The sequence below is a fragment of the Mizuhopecten yessoensis genome, unplaced genomic scaffold (genome assembly GCF_002113885.1).
Source record: "Mizuhopecten yessoensis strain PY_sf001 unplaced genomic scaffold, ASM211388v2 scaffold2597, whole genome shotgun sequence".
Classification (NCBI taxonomy): domain Eukaryota; kingdom Metazoa; phylum Mollusca; class Bivalvia; order Pectinida; family Pectinidae; genus Mizuhopecten; species Mizuhopecten yessoensis.
Genome location: NW_018404625.1, coordinates 459,116 through 486,247, shown reverse-complemented (window position 1 = coordinate 486,247; position 27,132 = coordinate 459,116). Strand labels below are relative to the sequence as shown.

The 27,132-nt window shown below is 36.0% G+C and overlaps 1 protein-coding gene across 2 annotated transcripts in view; it reads left to right on the top strand.

The window, feature by feature from the left end:
* The window catches only part of LOC110446157 (85/88 kDa calcium-independent phospholipase A2-like), a 25,390-nt gene extending 3,405 nt beyond the window's left edge, over window positions 1-21,985 (top strand). For both annotated transcript variants that reach the window (XM_021491157.1, XM_021491158.1), the window contains exons 4-17: window positions 940-1,155; window positions 1,688-1,865; window positions 4,337-4,527; window positions 5,050-5,146; window positions 6,923-7,105; window positions 8,451-8,566; window positions 10,081-10,229; window positions 11,991-12,109; window positions 12,722-12,875; window positions 14,055-14,205; window positions 14,896-15,032; window positions 15,605-15,759; window positions 16,344-16,511; window positions 17,302-21,985. In XM_021491157.1, the coding sequence (XP_021346832.1) occupies window positions 940-1,155; window positions 1,688-1,865; window positions 4,337-4,527; window positions 5,050-5,146; window positions 6,923-7,105; window positions 8,451-8,566; window positions 10,081-10,229; window positions 11,991-12,109; window positions 12,722-12,875; window positions 14,055-14,205; window positions 14,896-15,032; window positions 15,605-15,759; window positions 16,344-16,511; window positions 17,302-17,586 (2,299 nt within the window). In that variant the 3' untranslated portion in view covers window positions 17,587-21,985. The remainder of the gene's footprint in view (window positions 1-939; window positions 1,156-1,687; window positions 1,866-4,336; window positions 4,528-5,049; window positions 5,147-6,922; window positions 7,106-8,450; window positions 8,567-10,080; window positions 10,230-11,990; window positions 12,110-12,721; window positions 12,876-14,054; window positions 14,206-14,895; window positions 15,033-15,604; window positions 15,760-16,343; window positions 16,512-17,301) is intronic.
* The last annotated feature ends 5,147 nt before the right edge of the window (window positions 21,986-27,132 follow it).

Sequence of the window (27,132 nt, the reverse complement as noted above, 5' to 3'; positions counted from 1 at the left end):
CACCCCACCCCACCCCACCCCATGTTTGTTATTAGGTAAAAATCATCAACAGCCTTCAGTTGGGAAATATTATCAATTTATTACCTCAGTGTGTCCATTAACCCTTTCACCCCTATGTAACTTTAATAAACTCTACCATGCATTGATCTGGATAAGTCCATTATTGTCTACAGTGGTGAAAGTGTTTAAGCTGACATGCAACACTAGTTTACCATTTGTTTCCTCTTTATCCATATTCAAAGAACCTAGCTGTTGTAGATCATTTCTTTTCACAATGTCATCTAAGACTTGATATTTCTAATTTTTCAAATTGTTATTTCATTTCAGATTTTAGAAGTTGCATTGTCATTTGAATACCAGATGAATGAAAATTAGGAATTTTTTGGGAAGAGATTGTATTATTTTTCATTAGAAATAGAGCTGAAATAGAGCTGAAGTTTGCATAATATCTTTACAAATGTAATTTACAAAATTTTGATGGGTATAGGACTCTGGGCTCATAATATGAAAATTTATCACCGATATTTGACCAATTTTGTAAAAACCAGTTACAATAGTTCTTAGGAATTACTCGGAGTCATTTGAAACTGAAAGTAGCTTTACATACTGATCATTAAGACAATTAAAAAAAAAAAAGTTTTCCAACGCACTGATATATATAAATAACAATAAACAATTTATTTGAATTATTACAATATCAATCTTACCATGTTTCCCCATCTATCTTTGTCTGATGATTATGGGGCATCTCACTTTCGGTTCAGACAACCTTGAAATAATTGAAAAATACTATTATATGTTGGTTATTATAACATGTTTCTCTGGCAAATAGAATATCATAATAAGCAGTTTCCATGTACACTGGTAAAATTTTGAAAAAAAACCAACCTGAAAGTGTTTCAATATTTTTTTGTTTATTTTTTTTTACTGTTATTGCAGCATATTCCGCTTGACCAATGAGGGAGAGGCTTATGCATTGTTCAATGTGTTCACCCCAAAACTGAATGCCTTGACCAACTGCAGTAGCTCTTTGGCCAATGAAAAAGTCATGCAGAAGGTGTGCGACTGCATGCGGGATCATCAGACCTGGACAACGGCCCACGTTGCTGCGTTCGTTGGCTTGTTCGAATGTTTTAAATTTACAGATATTAAAAGGTGAGTAAATTATATGAAAAAAAAGGTAAGGAGGAAGAAAAAAAGAAGAAAGTAACAGGAAAGAGAAATAAAGTAAACATAAGAAAGATGTTTTTTCGGGTATAACTTCTTTTTAGTACTTAGTATACTATTTCACCTGGAGTAACTAGATTTGGTATGCAAGTGCATCCTGAGTTGATGGAGTGTTGGGAACAAAACGTAAGTCACTTTGACCTTTGGTTGACCTTTGACCTTATCCTTTGAAAAAGTTTGTTTGGCTTCTACTGCTTTTTCACCTAGCCCAAGTTTGTCTTTGCTGGCAGACTTTTGAGTACAAGAAGTATGTTATGGTGTATTAGATCTTGAGATAAACATCGAAGGTGTACAGGGTGAAAATAATTTAAAAAAAATAACATTATTGGTGGGGGACCTTGCCTTGCAATGCTTTGCCTTTGTTTGTTTTTTTCAAATTTTTAAAAGTTATGTTAACTTATCTAATGTGATTTTTGAAGCAGAAGACAGAGCATCGTATTTTCTTTTTATTGTTTTACAGTCTCATAAACAGTCGGTGCACAGCTACTTGCGCCACCCCAATCATGGCAGCCATCATGGGGAGACAACTCCAATGTGTCCAAGAGCTTCAGGCATGTGGTGCCTCACTGGAGATGCAGGATATTAATGGAGACACTGTGTACCATTACGCTGTTCAGGGAGACACAAAAACCATACCGGTAATTATAATTACCGTATTTACCATAATAAGCCCACAGGGTGCTTTGAAATGAGCTTTAAAGGGGGAGCTTATTAAGATCATAAAATGGGAGTTATTATAGAACAATTTGTGCAACTTGAACCATTGCTCAATATAACAGGAGGCATTATAAACATTCCTTTGTATGGCCTGTATCTTTTGGGGATATAACGCCAAATCTATAAAACATAAATGTTTTAAAAATTTCTATAATATTTAGTTAAATAAATTCGTTTTTACAAACTTGTTTATTATTAGTCCTTCAAGCTGACAGTGCAAGTTAAAAAGCTTTCAAATGAGATAAAAAAAAAAAAAAAAGCATTTATTTAAGAAGTGGAAATAGTAGTAAAATATGACCAATTTAAATATCTAATGCACAACCCCTGCCTGGGGGCCCCCTCCCCAAAAAAACGGCCCTGAAAGAAGCAAGCATATGACGAATGCTAATGCCTACCTTTTAGTTATTTTCTCCTGTGTGAAAACAATACTAATTCCAATCATTTCCATGAGAACGGTTCAATTATCAAATTTCACATTGTTGACTACACACCTAGGAGTGACGCATTTCGCACATGTTTTGCTAGTAAAGCGTCTACACGACAAAGGCTACGAGTTCATAAAAACGTTTTCGTTCGTTGTGCAGTTCTATGCATGTGAAAGACCGATGATATATATGGGATTTGTAGAAGTATTTTCTGTAATATACCTTTTATTTTGGGTACACAATTTTCGAGAATGTGCCATAAGTAACAACTAGCTTGTCAGTGTATCAATGTCTTCAGGTGGGTGCTTTTTTTTTTATATCGGTTGCCGATCAATCAGATTGCATTGAATCGCATGACGGTCAGTTTTAGAATGATAACCGGTTTGATGGGCAATGCGCTTTTTATACCCAGCGATACCTTTACTTGTTACCAAGTAAGGGTAAACAAAAATTTCGGCACTTCCTTAGAAACGATAGTCGGAAGAGACAGGGAGGATCTCAAAACCAGAAGAAAAAAACCTTTTTTTTTTTTTTTTTTTTTTAATCTCAATTGAAAGCTTTTTAACTTGCACTGTCAGCTTTGAATACAAGGGAAATTATCTCCACACATCACTATTGTACAATCGACTTTGGAGGAGTTACTTCATCTTTGTGTAAATGTTTTAATGTATGTAAACAGTGTGTTCACCACCGGATGTAGCTGTAAGGAGAGGAGTTATAAAGGCAACACCTGATGTCCAATCCTGTTGACTTTTTATGTCAATAAAATTTGTTGAAATCGAAATTATAAACATTCCAGTGTTGCTAGAGGTTTGGATAGGATATATTTTGTCTGCTTACACAAGAGATCTATAGGAATGATCGCTTCAAAGTGTAAGTACTGTAAATCATTGTCAGGTCTGGTAGAGGGATGGGGTCTATTTATAACCAAATTGTCCCGAAAAAGGGGTTGGGGCACTTATCATAGTGAATACGGTATATTTACTGTATTTGATGTATAAGTGATCCCTGTTCCAATGCATCATGGATTTTTCGTAGATGTGTGAAGGATGTTCATTGTACATAGTGTTGAGCTGCAGATAGAGGGAGTTTTCCTTTAGCTCAGTGGTATAGAGTATCCGACTAGAAAGTCTGAGAATGCGGGTTCTAGGCCCAGCAAACACATATATACCTTTCACTACTTCCTTTCTATTACAAATTGGTGCCGATGACCCTCCCTTTACAAGGTAGCGGATCGATCGACGGAGAACCCTTGGTGAGGATCAAAAGAACGTTTATATGTGGTTGTCTTCAAGGGCGAAGACTTGGAAAAAGGAGGGATTGGTGTAAAGAATGTGTATTCAACATAATGTGTAAATCGTCTTACTAGACTTCGGCTAGAGTGAATTTCCCGAGCAAACGCACAAAGTCACATTCTTTTCACTTCTTCCTTCCAACTACATTATATACAGTTACCTCTCCCTTGGTTTTGTTATGGTTATAACTGTAGCACAGTTGGGCCAGGACACAGCTGTTGACCAAGTCGCTCTTTTAGTTATAGCAATAGGATAACCACGATGTCCGTGTGACTGTCACCTGACAATCACTTGCCTCGCAAGTCATGCAGTGAAAGCAACCTGTATAGCAACGATAACGACCAAGAACACTGAATATTTTTTTTTTTTTTTTTTTTAATATTTCACAAGAAGTCATTTCAACGAAGTAGTAGTATACACTGTAAATGTTGCAAATTTGCATACCTGTAAGTTGTACAGACTAATAAAATCTATATCCTGAAATTTAGTAAGACCAGTTGTCTCATTCAAGGGCTAACATTCTGTAACATGATCCCAACAGAAGCACATTTTGTACATCTTGAACATTCACAGAGCCCTTTGATTTCGAAGGTGTAAATATCACGTAAGTCATAAAAAACAGGTTGTGCTACATAAATGTTTGATTTCCTATGTTTTCATATATATTTGCAGGTGCTGGCTCGAACCGACGTTAAAGAAATTATGAACTGGATGAACCGCAGCGGGCTGACCTGCCTCAGTGTGGCCTGTGAGAAAGGTAGTGCAGAGGCTGTAGAGGAATTACTTCAAGTCGGAGCTAACCCCTTTATATCTTCTGCAGACTGTTTCCCGATTCATTTGGCTGTTATGGCAGAAAACCAAAGGTATTCATGTCTTCACTTTTGAATTTCAAAATTAAATCACATGGTTCCTTTTAGTTCAAATGAAGTAATGTATTATTTTTTAAGAAATCCTTATACCACTGCCGAACACTTTAACTCACTGTTGGAAACTGTTTTTCAGGCAAGACTATAGCTTTGATAAATAATTTCTGAAAGAAAATCATTCCTTGTGGTACTTCTGTGAGAAATCATAAAAGATGGAATAAGCAAAATATGGTGAATAAAAGTATTCTTTGTGTAAAAAAAAAATCAGCGGGGCTAGACTGAGATTTGAACTATGTACTTCAAATTGAAGTACAATTGCACTGACCGATTGAGCACTGTGTTACAGCTTTATCCAAACAGAAGTTAAGGGGAGGTTACTGTGTATAGAACTAACATCAGTGCAGTGGGACAGGGATCCTCAAGGTTCAAGCAGTGTATGATGTTATGCAGATTTTTATCGATGACAGGCCTACTGAAGTATTGATGTATTAGCTATCTTCGTTATGTTATATTCCTCAGGTGTGTCGACATTTTACTGAAGAAGTTTCCGGACCAGGCAAGCTTGCGAGACAACAAAAACGGAGGCACTCCATTTCACTGGGCCAGGACTGATAAGGTAGGCGAAAAAGATTGCGTGCATTGGACAAAAGGTAGCAGTATACAGTAGAAATGGCCCGACTCTGATAAACAAGGCACATGTCGAGGAAATGTAAACACAGCGGATTTACCCTACTCAACACATGTATACATGTATATATATTTGTAAACTGCATTACATTTACAATACATATAAAGTACTGAGAAGTGTATAAACCTCTTTTTTCTTTGTATGTCACTTGTGTGAAAACCATGGTTACCACATAAAAAATTACAAAAAAATGCCAAAAATTTGCTATTTTTAACCCAAAATTTGACCCCCTTAACTAGTAATTTTTTTCCTAAGCTCTGTCTGAAATTAAAAATTACCTACCTGGTTGCAGAATTATTTGGGTCCCAGTAAAGTTGTAAAACTTGATTTTTTGCAATTTTGCGTCGTGTGCTGTTGTCAAAATTTTACCTCCTGTAAAGCTAGCTTTTCATGTGTACGCACCATTTCAGATTATGGCCAAAATTTTATTCTCGAACCAAAAAAATCTTCTTTCTTTTTTACAAATGTGAAGCTCTCATAGCCCACTTCATCATGCTTATACCAATTTTAGTACAGTTTTATTTTTATAATTATTTTACATATCATTATACAGGGGTTAGCCATTTAACAAAATTATCACCCATGGCCACAACCCTCTACTGTATACTGCTACCTATTGTATGCAATTCAAAAAGGGTAGAAGAAAGTACAGTTTCATGTTTAGAGAACTATCGTGTTTACCGATTATTTGAAAAAAACTACCGAGTCAAAACAAAATTTCGCAGTAAATCACAAAAAGGACTTAAGGGATTATGGGTCATTTTTAGACTCATAAAAAGTAAAAAATTCAACTTGTCTTTATTTACCAATTTCTCCTATAAACATCATATTGGTTAATTTCTTTTTTCTTTGTTCAAAGCAACAAAATTTTGTTGCTATGCAGAAAGAGCCAAAATATGTCGTATTTGGACAGTAAACATGCAGAAATGAAAACCTCCGCATGTGACAAACCAAAATTACCTTCCAAGAATAAACACTTGTATGACAATTTTTAAGCATGTCAAATATTTCTTTTTTTTGTTGCATGTGGAGGCTTTCAACAAGGACAAGTGTTTAGTTAATTTCCCTCAAAATGGCCAATTTTCCACCAAATAGCGCACAACAGACGATATTCACATATTTTATTATGAAAATGTTGGTTTATTAGTTTCTCTTTGTAATGCAATATATCTCCTTATCCAGTTGTCAAATGAATTTGAAATTTCATATTTGCATACTTCATTTATTCCAGATTATGAATAAAACAACTAATTTAAAATTCCCAATGAGGCCAAAAATAACCTTAAAGGCCCCTAGTCTTTTCCACTAAAGTAATTCTGAAATAAAATCTTTCAAAACTGCTTATTTTCAAGATAGGCTCAACTGCAAGGATTGCGAGCCTTACTTTTAAAGCCAACCTACTTTCAAATCAGGCTTACTGGTAATTAAAATCAAGAGGTCGCGAAGACCAAGTGGTTAAGACATCTGACATTCTGCTACCACTAGCCCACCACCACTGGGTCGGTGGGCCTGAGGTGGGGAAGTCGTCAGGTACTGGCCGTAGGTCGGTAGTTGTTCTCCGGAAACTCCGGCTTTCCTCTACCACTAAAATCTGGCACGTCCTTAAATGACCATAGCTGTTAATTATAATAGGACGTAAAACACAAACCAAACAAACCAATTAATATCAAGATTTCATGGTTTATCGATACGTTTTCATGTCAGATGATGGAGTTGCTGTGTAAGACGAAGTGTGACGTGAATGTGAAGAGTAAGACCAGCCACACGCCTCTACACGTGATGCAGCAGGAAAAGAGAATCAATTGTATCATGGTGCTGTTGTGTTACGGTGCCGACGCTACAGTGGCTGACCTGAACGGAGATACACCTTTACACCTCGCTGTCAGGGTAAGTCGTTTTAAATTTGCCTTGTTCGCATAACATGACAGTAGAGCTGTCATTATACACTTTACCCACAATTCGATTATTTCAATTCGATACACCTTTTCTTTTTAAATATCAACAAAATGAGATGTATAAGCTGTCGATACACGGAAACCCGAAGTGTTTCCACACTTTTGATTTGAAGCTTGCCGGAGCATCAAAACTTTTCATTTCTGCCATTTTGTTATGAATGCTTTGTGAAAAATGCATCCTCGCAGCCGATTGGCTGAGGGTTTAGAGATCAGCCAATGAAATTTAACGTCTCACAGACATTTCGGCTGAAGCTGCATACACTAATATTCAGATCGTGACGTATCAAAAATCCGGAAAAATATATTGTGAATCGAATCGAACTTAAATAATCGCGTTACAAGTGCATCGCGGTGAATCGTGACACCTCTACATGACTGAACTGTTTTTTGAACAAGTCACTTTTACAAATGTTTACAAAAGTGATTACAGGAAATTGGGCTCTATAACAGAATATTGTATGTCAAAAACTCCACAATATTAATACACTTTGATCGATTTTAATCTTTCAGTTGTTTTTGATATGTGTAAAGTCTTTAAGTTTCTTTTTTCATGCTTTTGACTAGTAAGCGGCTGATGATCGATTCTAATAGAAAATCAATCGGTTTGCCCTTTCCGATTCTGATTATCAATGACAAATTCCATAATCGATATGATCGGTTCATCATTGAAATCAAAGTATTTAAATGTCTTCCATGTAAAGTATGCTTTGAAAGTCCTATATTCTTATGATTCATACTACATATTATTGTATATGATTGATCAAAATCAAGGAAGTTGCTCGATAACAATTAACTATAAAACAACGAAACCTAATGTAATCTGTCTTTTGATGTAACAGTAGTGCTCTCACTTTATTTGTATGGTCAGTCCCATAAAATTACAAACCAATTATTGATTATGATTTTAAACGGATTGCCCATCACTTCTTTTGGCCCGAATTAACCCTTTTGTATTGAGGGTGTGTTAACCTAGAACAAACCAATAGAGGTTTTCAACCACCTCAAGAAACCACTTTATTTACCGTCACTTCATAAGCATCAGAACAGATAATCTGCAGTTTTTAAGGCAGCAAATAGAAAGCACTGTTCTGATTGGTCAATACTACACGAGATATTTTAACTTTTATTATCACATACAAAGATAAAACATTTTGTACATCTTCATTGCACTAAAGACACTGAATAAGATTTTACAAATTTATAGTTTTTGGTAATTCGATGGTAAAATTAAGTCGTTTTAAATGTTGAAATAGTGCGTATGTTTATGGTGTGTGTAGAACGATGATGTTGAAATGGTGCGAACCTTCGTGGTGTTTGGAGCAGACGTCAATCTGTGTAACGCTCAGAACCAGACCGCCAGACACATTGCAGCTGTTAACAACGGCAAGAACAAGTAAGTATTTAAAATGTATCGCAATTGTTAAATTAAACATGGATGGGATTTAATAAAAGAAGAAAAATCCCAATTATTTTAAGGAACCCTGTCCCATCGCACTGTTGTTTTTCGATACACAGTTACCTCCCCTTAACTTCCGTTAGGGTATAACTGTTTACCCGGAAATTTTTCGCTGCGGTTTGATTTTCAACTTTTTTTCGCCCTTGGGAATGGGAGTGAATGTAGCATTACAGTAAACACTAGTCAACAACATAATATAAGTGGTAATGAAATGTGAATGGCAAAATTCGGATTTCCCAGATGTAGGGCGAAAATATGATTGGGTGAAAACTTCCCGGTATAGTAACTGTAGCCCATTATTTAGGCCAGGACACTTCAGTTAACCAGGAAGCTCAATCGGTTTGAGCGAAAGATCGTCACTAAGTCCAGGGTTCGAATCCCGGTCTATCCCAGGTGATTCTTTTTCCCCTTAGGACACTGTTTGTAGATTATATTTTGTTTATTTCATCTTTGGTTTTTTCCCCTTAAAAGTCCCGCAAGGTATGGTTTGCTTTTTAAGAAATGATTTATCGAAGCCAGAGATAATCCAGGAGGGGGCCATGGGGCCAATGACCCCTCAAAACTGAAATTGACCCCTCCATGTTCCAATTTTCGTTTAATCTATAAACAAACTTACATCACTCAAAATTAGTTCTACATGTAATTTTAATACATTGTACAAGAATGCCTGATGTCCTCACAGTTAGCATAAATTAATACAAGGAGTTTCTCACAACAATCATTGCAATATCAGGGTAATCAAATACATATTATACAACATAAAATAAAAAAGCACCAACAGGAAGACGTATGAAAACGAGGTTGACCTGTAAGGTCAACCGGTGTATAGAAAATAAACCACCGGTATTAAAGTACGGGGTACAATAAATTACACTACCGGTGTAAAGGAAACAAGTGAACACTGAACAGTTTGATGATTAGAATTTTACATAGAATGGCCCCTCCTAATTTTGATATTGACTAAAAAATGCAGAAATGGCCCACTGCTCAAATTTCAGGATTTTCCCTGAAAGCTATATAGTCATGCCAGAAAAAAACACTTTGAACACTAGTTACTGTTTTTGGCAGTGGTCAGGCATCCTTCTTGTTCTTTTCAATGATTCAAATCCTAGTAACGAACATTTTATTCACTCACCCTGTCTGTGGTATCATATTTTAAGTCATTTCATAATCTTTTCTAGCAAATCCATGGTTATCCGGTTTTATTTTAGCTTCAAAAATTGAGGATTTTTTTACAAAGTTTTGTTTTAATTCTTTTAATTTCTTTTTCCATACTTTTCTCCAGTGAAAATTTTAAAATCACCTCAATAATGAATTTTTTTTTTTTTTTTTTTTAAACACTGTAAAAGGAAACAAGGTTTAAAGTAAATGTACTTGGTATGATTTTTTTTTAATAATTAATCGTACTTGCATAAGTTTTATATTCTCATCACTGTATATCTTTTTTACAGGGATATTATTGTGTTCATTCTACATGTGTCTGGGGCTAAGCGCTGCACCCCGGAGGTAAAGGGCTGCCAGAAGGGATGTTTCTGTGAGGGAAACTACGCTGGTACCCCCGACGAAACCATGAAAAACATGATGGATGCTGACAAAACAGGTTCGATCTTAACAAGACGTTAAAAATTGAAATCTTTCCTAGGATTCTTTATCAAGCTCTCTGTTCACCACTTCCAATGGCTTAGGTTTACAAGACTCCTGTAAAATTAGAAATAAATGAAAAGGACTATGTATGGTTTGGGCCTGTTTTGGCCCCCAAATGCATCAAAATTCAAAACATTTAAATGAACTTTGAAATGACTGTTTCTTTAATTTCGAATACTTCCTAAATACTATTATGAAAATATTTATTTATATTTCTAATTATTGTAGCCATGGTAACAAGTTCAAATTTGTATAAATTAGAAAAATTTGAATATTCAGTGAATATTGGGATATTTTGCATAGTTTTTCTCCTAGAAACTATAGAGAGCATGCTTGAACAAACTTAATATCAAAGGATAATGTGTAGGCACCTGTAACACATCTTTAGGAGAAATATAAAGTTTGTTCAAGAGTGCGCTCTATGGTAGCTTAGAGAAAAACTAGGTGAAAACCTGTCAAAATTGACTGAATTATCAAATTTCAATAATTTATGCAAATATGACCTGGTTACCAATGGCAGCCAAAATTGACAACACAAATAAATATATACATAATAGTACTGGGGAAGCATTCAAGATTAAAGAAACATTCGTTTGAAAGTTATATTGCAGATTTTTAATTTTGCCAAAAAGGCCCAAACGTACCATACATATATATAGTCCTTTGAGATTTGATCATTTTTCAATATCTTACATTTAATATTACCTCAGTAGGTCAAGGATTAAGAAAAGAATATACCTGCTGTTACCCACTGCATGATTCGTGTGGGGCAATTAATGTGCAGGATCATGTTTTTGATTTAGTGCCATTTACCTTTATACTGGGTATGCAAAAACAACCAAAATGAATTTGCTGCACACATTGCGACAATATTGAACGGGATTGTTTTTATTTACTTCAAAGGATCAGACTAATCTTCCCGTCTCATGATCCACAAGGTGGCGCACATGTGCACACTGAGCCTTCAATAATGGCATAAATGTTATTTGGTTAGGTTAGATATTTATTTATTTACTTTCTACAGCATTACAAAGAATAATTTCAAGATGTTCTAACTCCCTTAAAACGTCAGCAAGTTATAATTGTCTTCGTATGAACAATTTTTGATATGGAGGAATTATAAAATTTAAAAGGCGTTCTAGGCCTGAATACAGTAGAAAAGTGGTGGGACTCTCTATCTAATCTTCTTAAATAAATTCATCGGCTAGTGGATATCATTTATATGTATATAAAAGGATTAAAAAATCTACCATTATATAGTTTAAAATTATTTCTAAACATAAATTTTATCATAAATATTTTTACATATTTTGCAAATGGAATTGGTTATTTCTCTGGCATGGTATTCTAGTGGTAGGACGCCGGGCTCGTGGCCGAAGGGTTTGCGGGTTCGTGTCATATCACGGCATGGTGTTGTATCTTTAAACAAGATACTTTACTACGCTTGTTCCAGTCTACTCAGCTGTAAATAAGTATGTGGTTTGTTGGTGCTAGAATTGTTGAATGCTAACTGTGAGCGCTGAAATGGCAGCACTGGCTGTATACTCCCTAGGGAGTTGAGAAAGATATATTGGCTGGTTGCAAAGGTCCTATAACCACAGATAATAATTTGTGAACCGCTTGGAGATGACCAACGAACTAGGTTGTGATAAAGCGGTATATAGGAACCTCAAATTACTATTATTATCATTAATTATTAGATAAAAATTCTTTCCAGCCATTATGGATGAAATGTTTGCATCCTTCCCTTTCGATGAGACATTGTCAAAGGCAGAAGAAGCCGGATTTGGCCTCGATTCGCCCGACTCCGGCACTGGTATCCCACCTGGTGATAGAGTGAGTTTATAATTTTTTGAAATCTTGTAATAATGGGATTCTTTAAGTCCATGTCCAGAATTCAGGCTGAAAAGTATGTGATACTGCAGAATCAGTTAGGGTTTAAATTTCTAATCTCATGATCTGTATATTTATGTGGTTTGGACGATCACTGCTCTTCTGGAGAATAAACTGGTCATGTTTTATTTTTATATCGGTCTAATTTCAATTAAATTTCAGTAGAGCTATCGTTAATGGGTCATCACAAATAGTGTTAGCTTATAACTGCATTGTAATTTGTATTAACTGTGGTGTTGAGAAGTGTCAATAATGTTCTACTGAAGCATGGCGGTTCTACCTGGCCTATTTTCCGGAACCAGACGGCGTCAATAGTTATGCCCTCCGGTCAAACTTACCTGTAACAATTTTAACTGTACCCAGCTAGTGCTTGTTTCCAAATCAGCAGTCAGAACCACAGATTACCGATTTTAATCATTTCAGTGTAGGTACAAATTGTGGCGCCAAAATATATCGCCAATCTGAATTTTTTGTTGCCAAATCTGAAAAAGTGTCGCCATTTGGTGACCTGGTAATCATTAATGCGAGCCCAGGTTATCCTGTCTTTTGTTACAGTTGCTTTGCCTAGACGGAGGTGGTATACGAGGCCTGGTGCTCATTCAAGTTCTGATGGCTGTAGAGAAGGAGGCGGGGATTCCCATAAAGGAGTGTTTTGATTGGATAGGAGGGACGAGCACAGGTGGAATATTAGCTCTAGGAATCGGCATCGGTATGTGCTTAAATTTTCTATTTTTAATATTGTATACCTCGTAGTTGTTTAATTTCGTGGGGCATATATTTTGCGGTTGTTCCGATCAGAGCTGGTTTGTGGGGATTTAATGTTGCGCAACATTTGCAGGTAAAAATATTGGGCTCACGAGGGTACCGTTAGTTGTATTTGGGTGAATAAAATTTATCATCATTATCAAAAGGGTAAACAGGTGTTTGTCTGCATGTGTATATTCATGGTATTAATATTTGCCGGGTATATAATTTCAAGCTATCTTTGTTGACCGGGAAATATAGCGAATTTTTATTCCCTCGAAAATTGGCAACTATACAGTATATAATTTAGCCTTGCACCACCAAAACAGGCAAATGACATGTGTTTCATGCAATAAGTTTTTAGTCCTGCAACAAATTTTCAGTCCTGCAACAACCAAACAATATGTGTTTTATAAAATCTTTCTATTATACATCTGTTGAATTTTACTGTAACGATACGCTCAGTTTTCAGGCCATGCTATACAAGGTCCTGTATTTCACACTGTGATAATACAAGATGATATTTTACTCCTGTAGCCAAACACTTTTTGGCCATAACTTACTCGTTGTTATATATAGTTATCAATTTGACAGATTAAATCAATATGTTTCGAAAATTTTGGTGCCGTTTTATACTTTTGAAAGATGACATAATCATTCTGTCTTCGACCTTGTTTTCTTCACTACTGTTGTTTAGTTTAAATTTTTGATTTTTTGTAAAAAAAAGTCCTATATGTGTTTTGAAAACAGGTAATAAAAGCAACAACACAGGCATCGGTGCAATTGACGTCTCAGATTGCACTCCTATATTGCGTGAATGGATATATATTTCACTCTGGCTAAAGCGCTCATGAAATATATCCATAGAGGCAATTTGCTTATGCAGATTAAGACATCAGATGGACACTTTTTTGTGGAAGTGCTTATTTATGTCCTGCAAAATCAATTCTACATCTTGCACTAATTCAATTATGCAGCAATTTCCCATAAGTAGATATTCGTTGCTTACTTGAAAGAAAAAAAATCAAGCTGTTCAACATTTCTGTATGTAGCACTTCGCTGGATTTTAACAAGAAATCCTCTTGTATAAATTTGTTAGGGAAACTGGTTGTGTTTTAAAGGCTGTCCTTCATTTGGCTTTTAGGGAAATCCTTGACGTACTTGAAGGGATTGTATTTTCGTTTAAAAGATGAAGTCTTCACAGGAACGCGACCATACGCTACCGAGCCTTTTGAGGATATGTTGAAAAGGGAATTCGGGGAAACAAGAATGATGACCGACATCAGTCACCCAAAGTAAGAATTTTATTAAAGATTGCTATGTGCAGAATATTCATCAGTATATCCCCCCTCATTTACTACTGCTTAAGGCCATTAAAAAAAGAGAAAATTCCATGAAAAATCCATTGAATTCAAAAGAATCATTAAAAACAACCATTATTTTTCTACCAATCATTGTACAGTCAATCTAACCAACAGAGTTTCCTGGTCAACAGAAGTAAAATGAGTCGCGCTACTGTTATATCTAATACAAAATAACGAGGGGCAGTTCCTGTTTTTACAAAGAAAAGCATTTTTTAAACATCGATGTGCTCTTAAAACTACTCTCTTTACACCAAGACAATTGGATTTGATTCCCCAATTGGACGTGAAAAGGTATGAGGTCACCTGCCCGACCACATGCTTTTTTCTCCGGGTACTCCGGTTCCTCCCACATTAAGACCCCTTGTGTGCTAACATCCAGGCCAACAAGAGTGATCTATAACTTGTTTCATAATTGGTGTAAAATAAATAAAATTCATACTTAAATGCATGATAGCATCAATGGAACATTATGAAAATATTGAATACGATGTACATGTGAATGTCTGCCTTTTCCCCAAATTTTGCCGAAGTAATCATTGAAATTTTTCGTCAGAAATTCAAAACCTCTAGTATTCATTGTAAGCAGTTAATTTGAAATGTAATTCCTTGGGTTGTTGACAGGGTAGTGGTAATGGGTGTCTATGGAGACAGACAGCCTACTGAATTACACCTGTTTAGGTCCTACTTCCCGACCATACAGAGGGATTTTACAACCGCTAACAAGGAGGTCAAGTTTGACCCCCCTCCGCCTCCTAATGGTAAGTCTGAATCTGAATGTAAATTAACGCCATTGTCGTATTGTAATTTATGAGGTTATAGCCCTTTATGTACAACCGTAAAGACAACTGCTCATTCAATGTATGATTGGCGTATTATGGTCCGCTTTCATGGTACCCTTTTTTCTTTTTTCTGAACAATATCTTTACACATCTCCCTCAATATATATCGCCAAACACCTTTATAATGCCACAAATTCACTAGACATTAATGATGATGGCAGGGATATAACAAGGTTTTCATGCATTATAGGTAAAAGCCTGTAAAAATGAAAAATTTCTGATGAAGGTGCCAGAGTAAACATCATATGAGTCATTAATAGATCACACGTAAATCACAGGTGTGGGGGTGGGNTGTTGGTTCATCTGAGCATCAGTCTGTTCTTACAACATCTTCATTGAACCCTGTATATAACTTCATTACTCTTCACATTTAGAAAAGAAATTTTACAGATTTACGTGGGGGGATTTTTTTTTTTTCCAGTGTACATTATACTGTACCATACACTGATGTGTTTAGAAATTAAGTCAGTTTCGTATTTTTCATTTTCCAGAACAGAAGATGTGGCAAGCAGCACGTTCCAGTGGTGCGGCTCCTACCTACTTCAGGGCTCACGGCCGGTTTGTGGACGGCGGAATGATCGCCAACAATCCCACTCTGGACATGCTCACGGAGATCCACGAGTACAACACTGGACTCAGACTAAAGGTATCATGCTTCTATTTTTATTTTCTTTCAACTTTGCACAAAACTAATATTATCTTTGATTTAGTTGTCAGGAGTAAAACACATTTCAATACCAAAAATTACAAAAACAGAGAATGATTTAAAAAAATGTTACATAGTTTAGGGGCTCTGCATCAGAGATGCAGGTGTCCTGTAGTTATCACATTATATCTGTCTGTTTGTCCACACTTTCGTTTCAAGAGATTATCTCAAAAGATAAACGACTGGAATCCAAAAGTTTAATCATTTTGAAATTTGACATGGTGATTCACAGTGATATGAGATATGATGATGTGCAAAAGGGGTTTTAAGTTTTTAAGGCCAAGTGAAAGGTAAGTCTAACTAAAAATAGACAAGGAGGAGGGTAGCAGGGAGGGTTGTTTCGGTCAAGCACATTGCAGGGCACTTGCTGACCTCTCAGTGTTCTAGTTGGTTAAAAAATGTGTTCGTTTTGTTGTAACAGAATGTAATGGTGTGTGTATTCCAGACACCATTTTTCCTCTAAAAGACCAGGCATTTATACGGAGGAAATGGCGGTGTGTTGCTATTTTATTTGGTTCTTGCAGAATGAGACACACCTGACTCACCCGCTAGTTTGTGTTGTCTCCCTTGGCACTGGTCGGGTCCCTGTCGTTCGCAACGAGCACATTGATGTGTACAGGCCGGAGAGTGTGTTTGAGATCCACAAGGTGGCGAAAGGAATATCTGGACTGGCCAGCATGCTCCTTGATCAGGTAAGTGGAAGTTTGGGGTTACCGAATCCCTGTGACTAGTTTTCACTGCATGTGTGTTAACACTTCAGGTGCATCATGATCTGAGCCAATTTGAAAGTGAAAGTGGTAATTAAACGGCAATCATTATTATGATAAAATGCAACTTTTTATTGAAATTGAAATCAGCTGTAAAATTTGGGCTAGTGTAAGTTTTTGAGCGGTTTTTACTTCTGAGATCGTGGTGAGGGGCGTGTGGACAGAAAATAATGGAATCCATGTTTCAGCTGTGTTGTTTTCATCAATGTGTATGATATTGCAGAATCCACATCTAAATGTGGAACAAATTCAACACACACACAGTGGTATTGAACAGTGTTGCCTGATGTAACCAACCTACCAGTGTTATTTCATTTGTAGCCAGTCGAATGTATAAAAGACGACAATATTATCTTTTTAGTTGTTTGTTATGTTACCCTTTAAGCTTATCCAGATGGATACAACAGCAAGCTTTTGTAAACATAATTCAGGTAATCTGGTATTCAGATCACGCAACGTTTAAGACAATTGGAGTATTTTTTTTCAAGTCTTTAAATTATTATGTGTTAAATTTATGCAAATTTGAAACTTGGGCAAAATACGCAAAAATATAACCACAAAAAAAATATCCTGACAATATTGCATTCTGAAATTGGGTGTTGTGTGTCGTATTTATTTAGAGTTATGGCCCTTTGTACATTTATGAAACAGAAAAAAAATGTCAGGAAAAGCTGACTTTAAATGACCTTTCATTACTCTGTCTGTATTGCTATAGGCCACTGCATCAGAGGGGAGTCCTGTGGATCGGTCCAGAGCCTGGTGCAGCATGCTAAACGTACCATTCGCACGATTCAGCCCCCAATTATCATTGGACCTGCCCCTAGATTGTCATGACAACAAACAACTAATTAATATGATGTGGGAAACCCAGTGTTACATCGAGGCCAACAGACATCGGGTCCAGCGTGTGGCCAGCATGCTGAGGAAATACCACAGGATAAATATGTCCCTACATCCGCCATCCGACAGCCCCAAGCTGGTCGAGGTGGAAGGCACATAATATATACTTTGAAATATAAGTACTTTCTGTAAATTTTGCTTTTGATTTATAGTCATTCTTTACAAAATGATTTCCTTTGCTAATTTCATACTAAGTCAGACTAATTTTGGTAAATATTGATGTCTGAAACGCATAATTATCTCGTGATATGCACAATATTGATTTCAGTTTTTAGTTAAAAGAACTTTAAACAATGTACTTCAATGCTTTCACATATAAAGGAATTATTAAAATAAAAAATGAAAAAAATTATCTTTGATAATTATGTTGGCAGTGAGATGGCTACTTAACTGAGGGTCATTATATTGAATTAACTTTTTGCTTAGTTTATAAGAGCAAGCCATTTGGAATATTTGGTAACGAAGAGTATTACAGTATAAGACATTCCATTTTGTTTGTAAGGAAGTGTATAAAATGTGATATTGAATTGCTTCATATGGTTGGTGATTGGTTCATGGTATATAAGTTGTATGCTACCTTATACATTCTAACTGTGATCTGTGTGAGAGTTGTCTCCCTGAAATGTTTTTTTTTCTGTGATATTATTTAGTGCCAGGTAGCTACCTGAGTAAATGTTGTATCAGTGTTTAGCATTACTGTTTCTACCTTATTAACCTAAACATGTTAAGGGTATATGCTACATACCTTACACTTAATCAGGGTGATTTTTGTGTTGCAGTTATCTCCCTTGGAAATGTTTGCTGTTATTTTGAATTCTCTTAGTGCAGTTATCTCCCTTGAAAATGTTTGCTGTTATTTTGAATTCTCTTAGTGCAATTATCTCCCTTGACCATATTTGCTGTTATTTCTTATTTCTCTTAGTACAATTATCAATTTCCATTAATATCACACTTACCAACTTTTTAAAAAAAATCATAGGGGAGATTATGCATGGTCAGATGTATACACTCTTGGGGGAAAAAATGAGCTGTTCTCTCAGATGCACTCATCAGATCTTGGAAAATAGGAATAGTTAGCAAATTCAGTGTTTGAAAATGCTCAATTTTAGAGTCCAAAATAGGGAGAGTTGGGCAAGTATGTTATACCCACAGGGTCTGTGGGGGAAAATGGTCAAACGTGAGGGGGTGAGATTATTACCGGATGTGAGCCCATGTTTTACCAGTAGTCACAATCATGCAGTCATAAATATGTATATCAACATATTTACAATTCACAATTCAAAGCAAACAAACCATGGCTAATATTACAAAAATGTTAATGCATATTAAAATTTTACACTTCTGCATATTGCTTCCTATGAAATATAAAAAAATGTATATATTTGATAATGAAAACAGTTTCCTACACCCAATGGGTTGACTTTGACCCATTCACCCCTAAAGTCATATTTGAACCTTACCAAATCAATGACTGGTCAAGTCCAGTTGAGAATTGTAGGGGGTGAATGAGTTGAACAGCTTTATTACCAGGTATAAATATCTGCCAAATTCTCAACTATGAAATGAAGGCCAAAGGTGGTCAAACTGAACAGTCAAGCCTGCTAAATGTAGGTCATTTCAGTATTTCAACATCTCAGAGTCATCTAAAGTAATACAATGTGGCATTTAAAATATTTCAATTTGTCTTAAATATACTAGTCTTATTTAATAAGTATTTCCTTGTATAATGGAGAAAATTTTTTATTCATGTTGACATTATCTCGACAGTGGAAAGGAGCCCAATATAGTATAATATTATCTGAGAAGGCCAAAGATGTCATTTGCAGGTTGACTTGCACAAATGCTGGTGATTTGGTAGGTATGCAGGGTTATTTATAGATTGCGGTAAATTGAAATAAGAATTTACATTCCAATATACAAATGATTTTGAAATCCATTGTTATTTATTTAATGTACATTGTACAATTATTTATTATTTGCACTTTTGTTATAAATGAATTTATGTTTACTTTTATTGTGGTATTCGTTGTTCTTGTTGTCCATTTTTGATCAAAATTTGTAATTATTAAGAGAGTTGTTGTGATGTTACCGTACATCTCTCACGATTTCAATTGTTATAATATCTGATATTGAGGATACCGTCAGTAGTATTGACCTCGTTATTTCTTAACTACATGTAATGAATACTGTATGAAATATTTTGTTTCTTAATGCTCTTTACCGTATTTGCCGCAATTAGCACCCTACCCCTTTTCAGGAGGAATTGGAGACCTGACCGAGCTCGGTCACAGATTCATAGTATTTAACTGTCAAAGCAGAAACATATGCCAAGTGAACATGGCAGGACTTCGTTTGAAGCAAATGAAACACTTGACTGTTTATAATGGCCTTTGGTGAAAACAGCACTAAGTTGCACAGCTTTTTCTTTCACAACTCACATTTTATTACCCAATGGAAAACCCCACTTTAAGCCAATTTTTTCTTTAAAGCTCCATGGGTGCTAATTATGGCAAATACGGTAGTTGTTGAGATTTTATATATGCAATTTATTGGTTGATATTGCCTGCATGTTAAATAATTTATGTCTAGCATTCGTTTTATACATTCAGCACAAATAAAGTGTGTTATGTTATATTACTGTCGAGTCATGCTGTCTGTCCATCTGTCCATCTTTCCATCCGTCCATCTGTTTGCAAAACATCACGACCGGAACTAGTTCCCCAGTTTCCCGCCAAAGTTTTCAAGATTTGGTGTATGTAAAGATAATCAAACAAATATGACCTGATTGTAACATTGGAATGCTATTTTAAATAATGAGACAGTTATATTATTCCATGCACATTTGAACCTTTTGGCCTCAGGCCACAAATACATTTACGGGTCGTTGCACAAGAATTTAGTGCATAAGGACATTTCGGTTTCTAAATGATTTCTAAATGATTTTTCCTGTCTGACTCACAGGTATGTACAGTTTTTTACATAGAATTGTTCATCAGTATCTATTCTAGTGATTAAATTGTTTTGACACAGTTTTAAAGTTTGTATTTGCAGCAGGACACAATGAGTGATGAGGCTTGCACATTGATATTTTGTGTTTTTTTTGGTATAGTGACAGTCAAATGAAATTATCTTTCTTAAATGCCGGTCATGAGGTACTTTCCAGCTCACTGTGTAGGTTCTGGTTGAATAGATCTACAATATGAAAAAGGAACCAGACCCTGTGCAAAAGTTTCAAAATATTTCAATTTATTTTATCCTTCGGTAGTAACATATGGTAGAATTAATTGTGGTCTGAGGCCTTCTGGTATGATTGGAAATATGAACAAAGGGAGACAATATTAATACCTTCAACATGTTTCAACACCTCTAAAAATAATTAAATATTTCTGAGTATTTAAGTACAGTAAAACCTCGTTATTCTACCACCATTTGTACACAGAAATTTGGCATTATACAGGGGTTTGGCTATAAATTGAGGGAAACACATCATGGATTTCTTGAAAAAAAATGGACCATGAATTACATTGGCTGTATGTGAGGTGGCAAATGAAATGCGAGGCATTACATTGAGTTTTTTTTGTACAATTTTATTTTCTGTATCGCTCAATTGGCATCAGCTTGGGCCATACAAACGGTTTCTGTGTAATAATTTTTTGAAGTAATGCTCTCATTTTCATAAAACAGAAAATTCATGCCTATAAAATTAATTTGTCTCTCAAGTTTTACCTAAATCAATCAAATTTGAAAAAAATTATCCATCCCAAAGAGCAATCTTTTGTGGTTACTTTAGCAAAGCATTTAAAATGTATGTGTCATAGTTATTAAAGTTGCAAACCGCCAACATATTTCAAATTTCACTTTTCTTCCTTCTTTGGAGTTAATTTCTGTAGATATATATCTCTTTATGTATATCCGATACTCCCTATAACACCAAAAGTTTGCTGACAAGACTTTGTGCATCAATAAACTGCCATTTTAAAAAGGTTTGGCGATATATCAAGACATCAAGGAATGGTTAAGGGAAAATGGGATCCTGAAATGTGTTTGCGGTATATATATATGCGAGGTGGCTATATATAGGGGTTTAATTGTAGATGTGGCAATCAAGGTTTAACTCATTCACCCCTGACATTTCATAATGATCTATTCCAACCTTTGAATTGGAAGAGTTCAAATGTGTCTTCAGGAGGTGAATGAGTTTATTGTAGATACAGTGTATGGCATTCCAGTTTTAGTTGTAGATGTGGCAATCAAGGTTTAACTCATTCACCCCTGACATTTCATAATGAACTATTCCAACCTTTGAATTGGAAGAGTTCAAATGTGTCTTCAGGGGTGAATGAGTTAATTGTATGTTACAATGTTGATCAGTGTATTGTATGTAAAATGTATTAAGGATTATGATTTCTGTAGTCCACGTGATTGTGATGCTTTGTCTTCCATAACCAATCAAAACGTAGTCTGTAGATGTGAATGCTTCAATAAAATAACACCTGTGATTTCAAATTTTGTTCGGATTACTTTTGTGCATATCAGATGCTTGATTAGCTGTGCTGTATAATGGTATTATAAACAGCTTAATCAACTGATAATTACAGAACATTTCATATTTACCCTTTCCAGCTAGAATATTAGCCATTCTGAAACACTTCACATATTACATAGATATGCGATTCATGCAATATTTTTCATCTGTTTCTGTAAAAAAAACTTTATATATCACTCTTGTTGACCCGGATTGATACTTATTGTGGGAGGAAACCAAAGGAACGGGAGAAAACCCATGTGTTTGGACAGGTGATCAAAATACAGTTGTTTGACCATACAATAACCTAAAACAGCATATGCACATTCTGCATACGTCGTTTGCACATCAATACATAGTATGGACAATTGTGAGAAGCAACAATTGTGCGCTTATGTCAGCAAATATGTGTATGTTGGTTGATCAATTTTAAGGAATTGAAAAACCTGGAATATTTGAAGAAAGTTACATTTTAGATATGCAATTTCTGTTTAGTATATTTTGCAATATGTCTTAAGTTTACAATGTGTTTAACACAAGTCCAGTGTCATAAATATAAACTTTCGAGTGTTCCAGAGGTTTACCTGACTTTATAATAATGATAATAATTTGAGGTTCTTATATACATGTACCGCTTTATCACAACCTGGTTCGTAGGTCGTCACAAATTTTTATCCGTGGTCATAAGGCCTTTGCAACCAGCCAATATCTTTCTCAACTCCCTGAGGAGCATACAGCCAGTGCTGCCATTTCAGCGCTCACAGCTTACATTCTACAATTCTTGCACTGCCCAACCACATACTCATTTACAGCTGAGTAGACTGGAACAAGTGTAGTGAAGTATCTTGCTTAAAGATACAACACAGTTCCGTGCCATGACTCAAACCTACAACCCTTCGGTCACAAGCCCGACCACCTACCACTAGACTGCCGTGCCTCCTTGTGAAGGACACAGAGAGTTGGTGAGTGATATACTCTACAATGTATGATCTTTGTGTAGACCTTGCTTGTTTGTTAATTTGTGTTACTGTTGATCTTTCATTTCTCTGTGTGAGACACCTGTGGCATTTTTACACCTTGGAAAGCTAGGTAAGTGCCATGGGTGACAAGAGTACCCTACCCCCTCTGCAGGGTATATATATACAAGGCGACTATGTTTACCTGTCTATTTGTATGAGACCATGCCAAAGTGTGTATTTAAATGCACAATTTTTGAACTAAACTTATGTGTAATACATGGTAAGATTATATAGTTTTGAATAAAATTGTATTGATTGTTAACCCTTTCATCACTGTAGACCATCAATGACTCGTCCAGATGAATGTATGGTAGAGTTTACTCAAGTTACTTATAACCCTTTCACCACTGTAGACCATAATGGACTCATCCATATTAATGCATGGTAGAGTCTACTCAAGTTACATAGGGGTGAAAGGGTTAAGGGTGAAAGGGTTAAAGTCACACCTGGAACCTTACACTTCTAGTCACCATAGCAACTATATCACATTAAGAAACCCCACTCTCCTTGTCACCCTAGCAACTTTATAAGGAGATTGGAGATACAGGTGCCCTATAGTAATCACTCTGTCTGTCTGTCTGGTCGAAATTAAACAAAGAGACACACTGAGGTAAAAAGTCGAGGTCAAAGGTCAAGGTCATTAGGTTCAAAGGTCAAGGTCTATTTTTGCATTTTTTCACTGATGAACATTTTGTTATGACACTATGAAGCAATGTTGGTCAGAATTAAATAAGGAATAAGGAATCAACTGAACGAAGGTCAAGGTCATTGGATCAAAGGTCAAGGTCAAATTTAGTATCATTTCACTGAGGAACATTTTGTTATGACACTATGAAGCAATGTTGGTCAGAATTAAACAAGGAGTCAACTGACCAAAGGTCAAGGTCACTGGGTCAATGTCAAGGTCAAATATTGTATCTTTTTACTGATGAACATTATTTTTATTTTATTATGAAGCAAAGTTGTTCAAAACTTAACACAGAGTCAAATGACATAAGGTCAAAATTACGGGGTCCAAAGGTTTAAGGTCAAGGTCAAGTTTTGTATATTTCACTGATGAACATTTTGTTAAGATATTATGAAGTTGGTCGGAATCAAAGAATAAGTCAACTGACGAAAGATCAGGGTCACTGGGTTAAAGGTCAAGGTTATTTGGGTCCAAAGGTCAAAGACAAAGTGAATCTCTGACTTTGACCCTGGCTCTTGATGGAGGAGGTATTTAAAGTGAAATAAAACATAACAAAGCTAACAAATTAGTATTGCACCGGTATTTACATTTCTTTTAGCAAATATGGAGGTGTTAGGAAACAAGACTCACATCATGGTACATGTTAAATGTATATTTTGCTTCCTTGCGATTCTTTTTGAAGTTCAAATATCTGACGTCAAGCTCAGCTATATGGGCAGATTGCTTCTTGATGATTATGGCGGATATATTGCCACAAGACGGGGCCCTTACTGACCTGTCAGTGTTCTAGTTACATCAGGAATCTCTCCTAGTTACCATGAAAACTATATCACATCAGGAACTTCACTCTTGTAGTTACCATGGCAACTATATCACATAAGGAGCCTATTTCCATGTTACCATAGCAACTATATCACATCTGGTCATCGCACATCTGTTTGACGTTGAAATTGCATCACGTCAGGGACCTCACTTTCCTTGTTGATTAGCAGCCATATTCCATAGGGAATATCACTGTACTATTAAGCATAGAAACATTATCTCCTTGTCTCAAAATAGATTGTATAACGTTCAGGACCTCACATTTCTTATCCCACCACCACCACCACCACCACCACCACCAAAAAAAAATTAAAAAAATTCACCATACTCAACTTTAATGCACCAGACCTCAGTTGTGTTGGCTTGGCTAGCTTTTGGGGGCATGAATGCAAAATGTGATTCAAGAAATGAATCTGAAATGTCAGAAGACATCTCATCTTATGTTTAGATGATCATATTTTGATAATTTGAAAATAAAGTTCAAGTTTCAACTTCTTTTTAAATCTTAGCTTTTAAGCTGTTGAAGAAGGGCTTGTGCAATTGTGCCTTTGGGTCTCGCTCTCAATCACTAAGGAAATATAATCATCTTGGTCTCTCTGTCCCCTTAGAATCTTGCCACCAGGGTTTCACAACCACTCTCACCATATAAGTTATAACTATCACGATCTCACTCCCACTGTCACCATAGGAATTATAACCATCATGGTATCACTCCCACTGTCACCATAGAAATTATAACCATCATGGTATCACTCCCACTATCACCATAGAAACTATAACCATCATGGTATCACTCCCACTGTCACCAAAGAAATTACAACCATCAGGGTCTCACTTCCACTGTCACCATAGAAACTATAACCATCAGGGTCTCACTCCCACTGTCACCATAGAAACTACAACCATCATGGTATCACTCCCACTGTCACCATAGAAACTATAACCATCATGGTATCACTCCCACTGTCACCATAGAAATTATAACCATCAGGGTCTCACTTCCACTGTTACCATAGAAATTATAACCATCAGGGTCTCACTTCCACTGTCACCATAGAAATTATAACCATCATGCTATCACTCCCACTGTCACCATATAAATTATAACCATCATGGTATCACTCCCACCGTCACCATAGAAATTATAACCATCAGGGTCTCCCTTCCACTGTTACCATAGAAATTATAACCATCAGGGTCTCACTTCCACTGTCACCATAGAAACTATAACCATCATGGTATTACTCCCACTGTCACCATAGAAATTATAACCATCAGGGTCTCACTTCCACTGTCACCATATAAATTATAACCATCAGGGTCTCACTTCCACTGTCACCATAGAAACTATAACCATTAGGGTCTCACTTCCACTGTCACCATAGAAATTATAACCATCAGGGTCTCACTCCCACTCTCACCATAGAAATTATAACCATCAGGGTCTCACTTCCACTCTCACCATAGAAATTATAACCATAAGGGTCTCACTTCCACTGTCACCATAGAACCTATAACCTTCATGGTATTACTCCCACTGTCACCATAGAAACTATAACCATCAGGGTCTCACTTCCACTGTCACCATATAAATTATAACCATCAGGGTCTCACTTCCACTGTCCCTATACAAATTATAACCGTCAGGGTCTCACTACCACTGTCACCATAGAAATTATAACCATCATGGTATCACTCCCACTGTCCCTATAGCAACTATCACTTTCATCGTATCACTCCCACTGTCCCTATAGAAACTATCACTTTCATGGTATCACTCCCACTGTCCCTATTGAAATTATAACCATCATGGTCTCACACCCACTGTAACAATTGAAATTATAACCCTCTGGGTCTTACTCTTAATGTTTCTACTAAATCTATAATTGTCATTGGTTTCATCCTCGTCGAGTAGAAATGCCAGTCGACAGGGGTTAAATTCTGCTTGATACCTAATCACTATTTAATCATACGGAGTGTCACTTGCATATCAGAAAAACTGTAAAAACTTAATGTTTCATAAGTTTCAAAATATATAGAATTATCAATATTTCCACAATCGAGCGCCGACGCTCTGTCAATTTCGTGGAAGTTGAGCTAAAAATATGTAACTCAAACCTCAATCCTAAATGAGGCTGTTATCTGTTCGTGACACCACCGTAAAAGGGGGCGGAATTACATTTAAAACTAGTCAAAACAAACAGTATGTATTGGTTATGGCGCTAAAGAAACCATGCCACTTTGATTTAATTGTCAATATATGCAGACTTCAAGGACGATTCGCTGCCGATAGCTTCATAACTTCCTTGTTTTATTCAAATAAAACATTTTGCTTGTACAGGACTGGCGTTCTTTAAGTAGCCCCGTACCACTGTATCTACAGGATATCTATAGGGAACTGATTTTCCTGCCATGTTTATGTCTTTTAAACCTTGCATTAAAGAAAACCAAACCTTGCCGGACTTTTATGAGAATATTAATGAAGATGAAATCAATCAAATTTAATCAACAATAGTGTTCTTAGTGTAGAAACAATCAGCGGGGTAGACCGGGATATATTCGAACCATAGACTATTGATTGTTATGCTATCT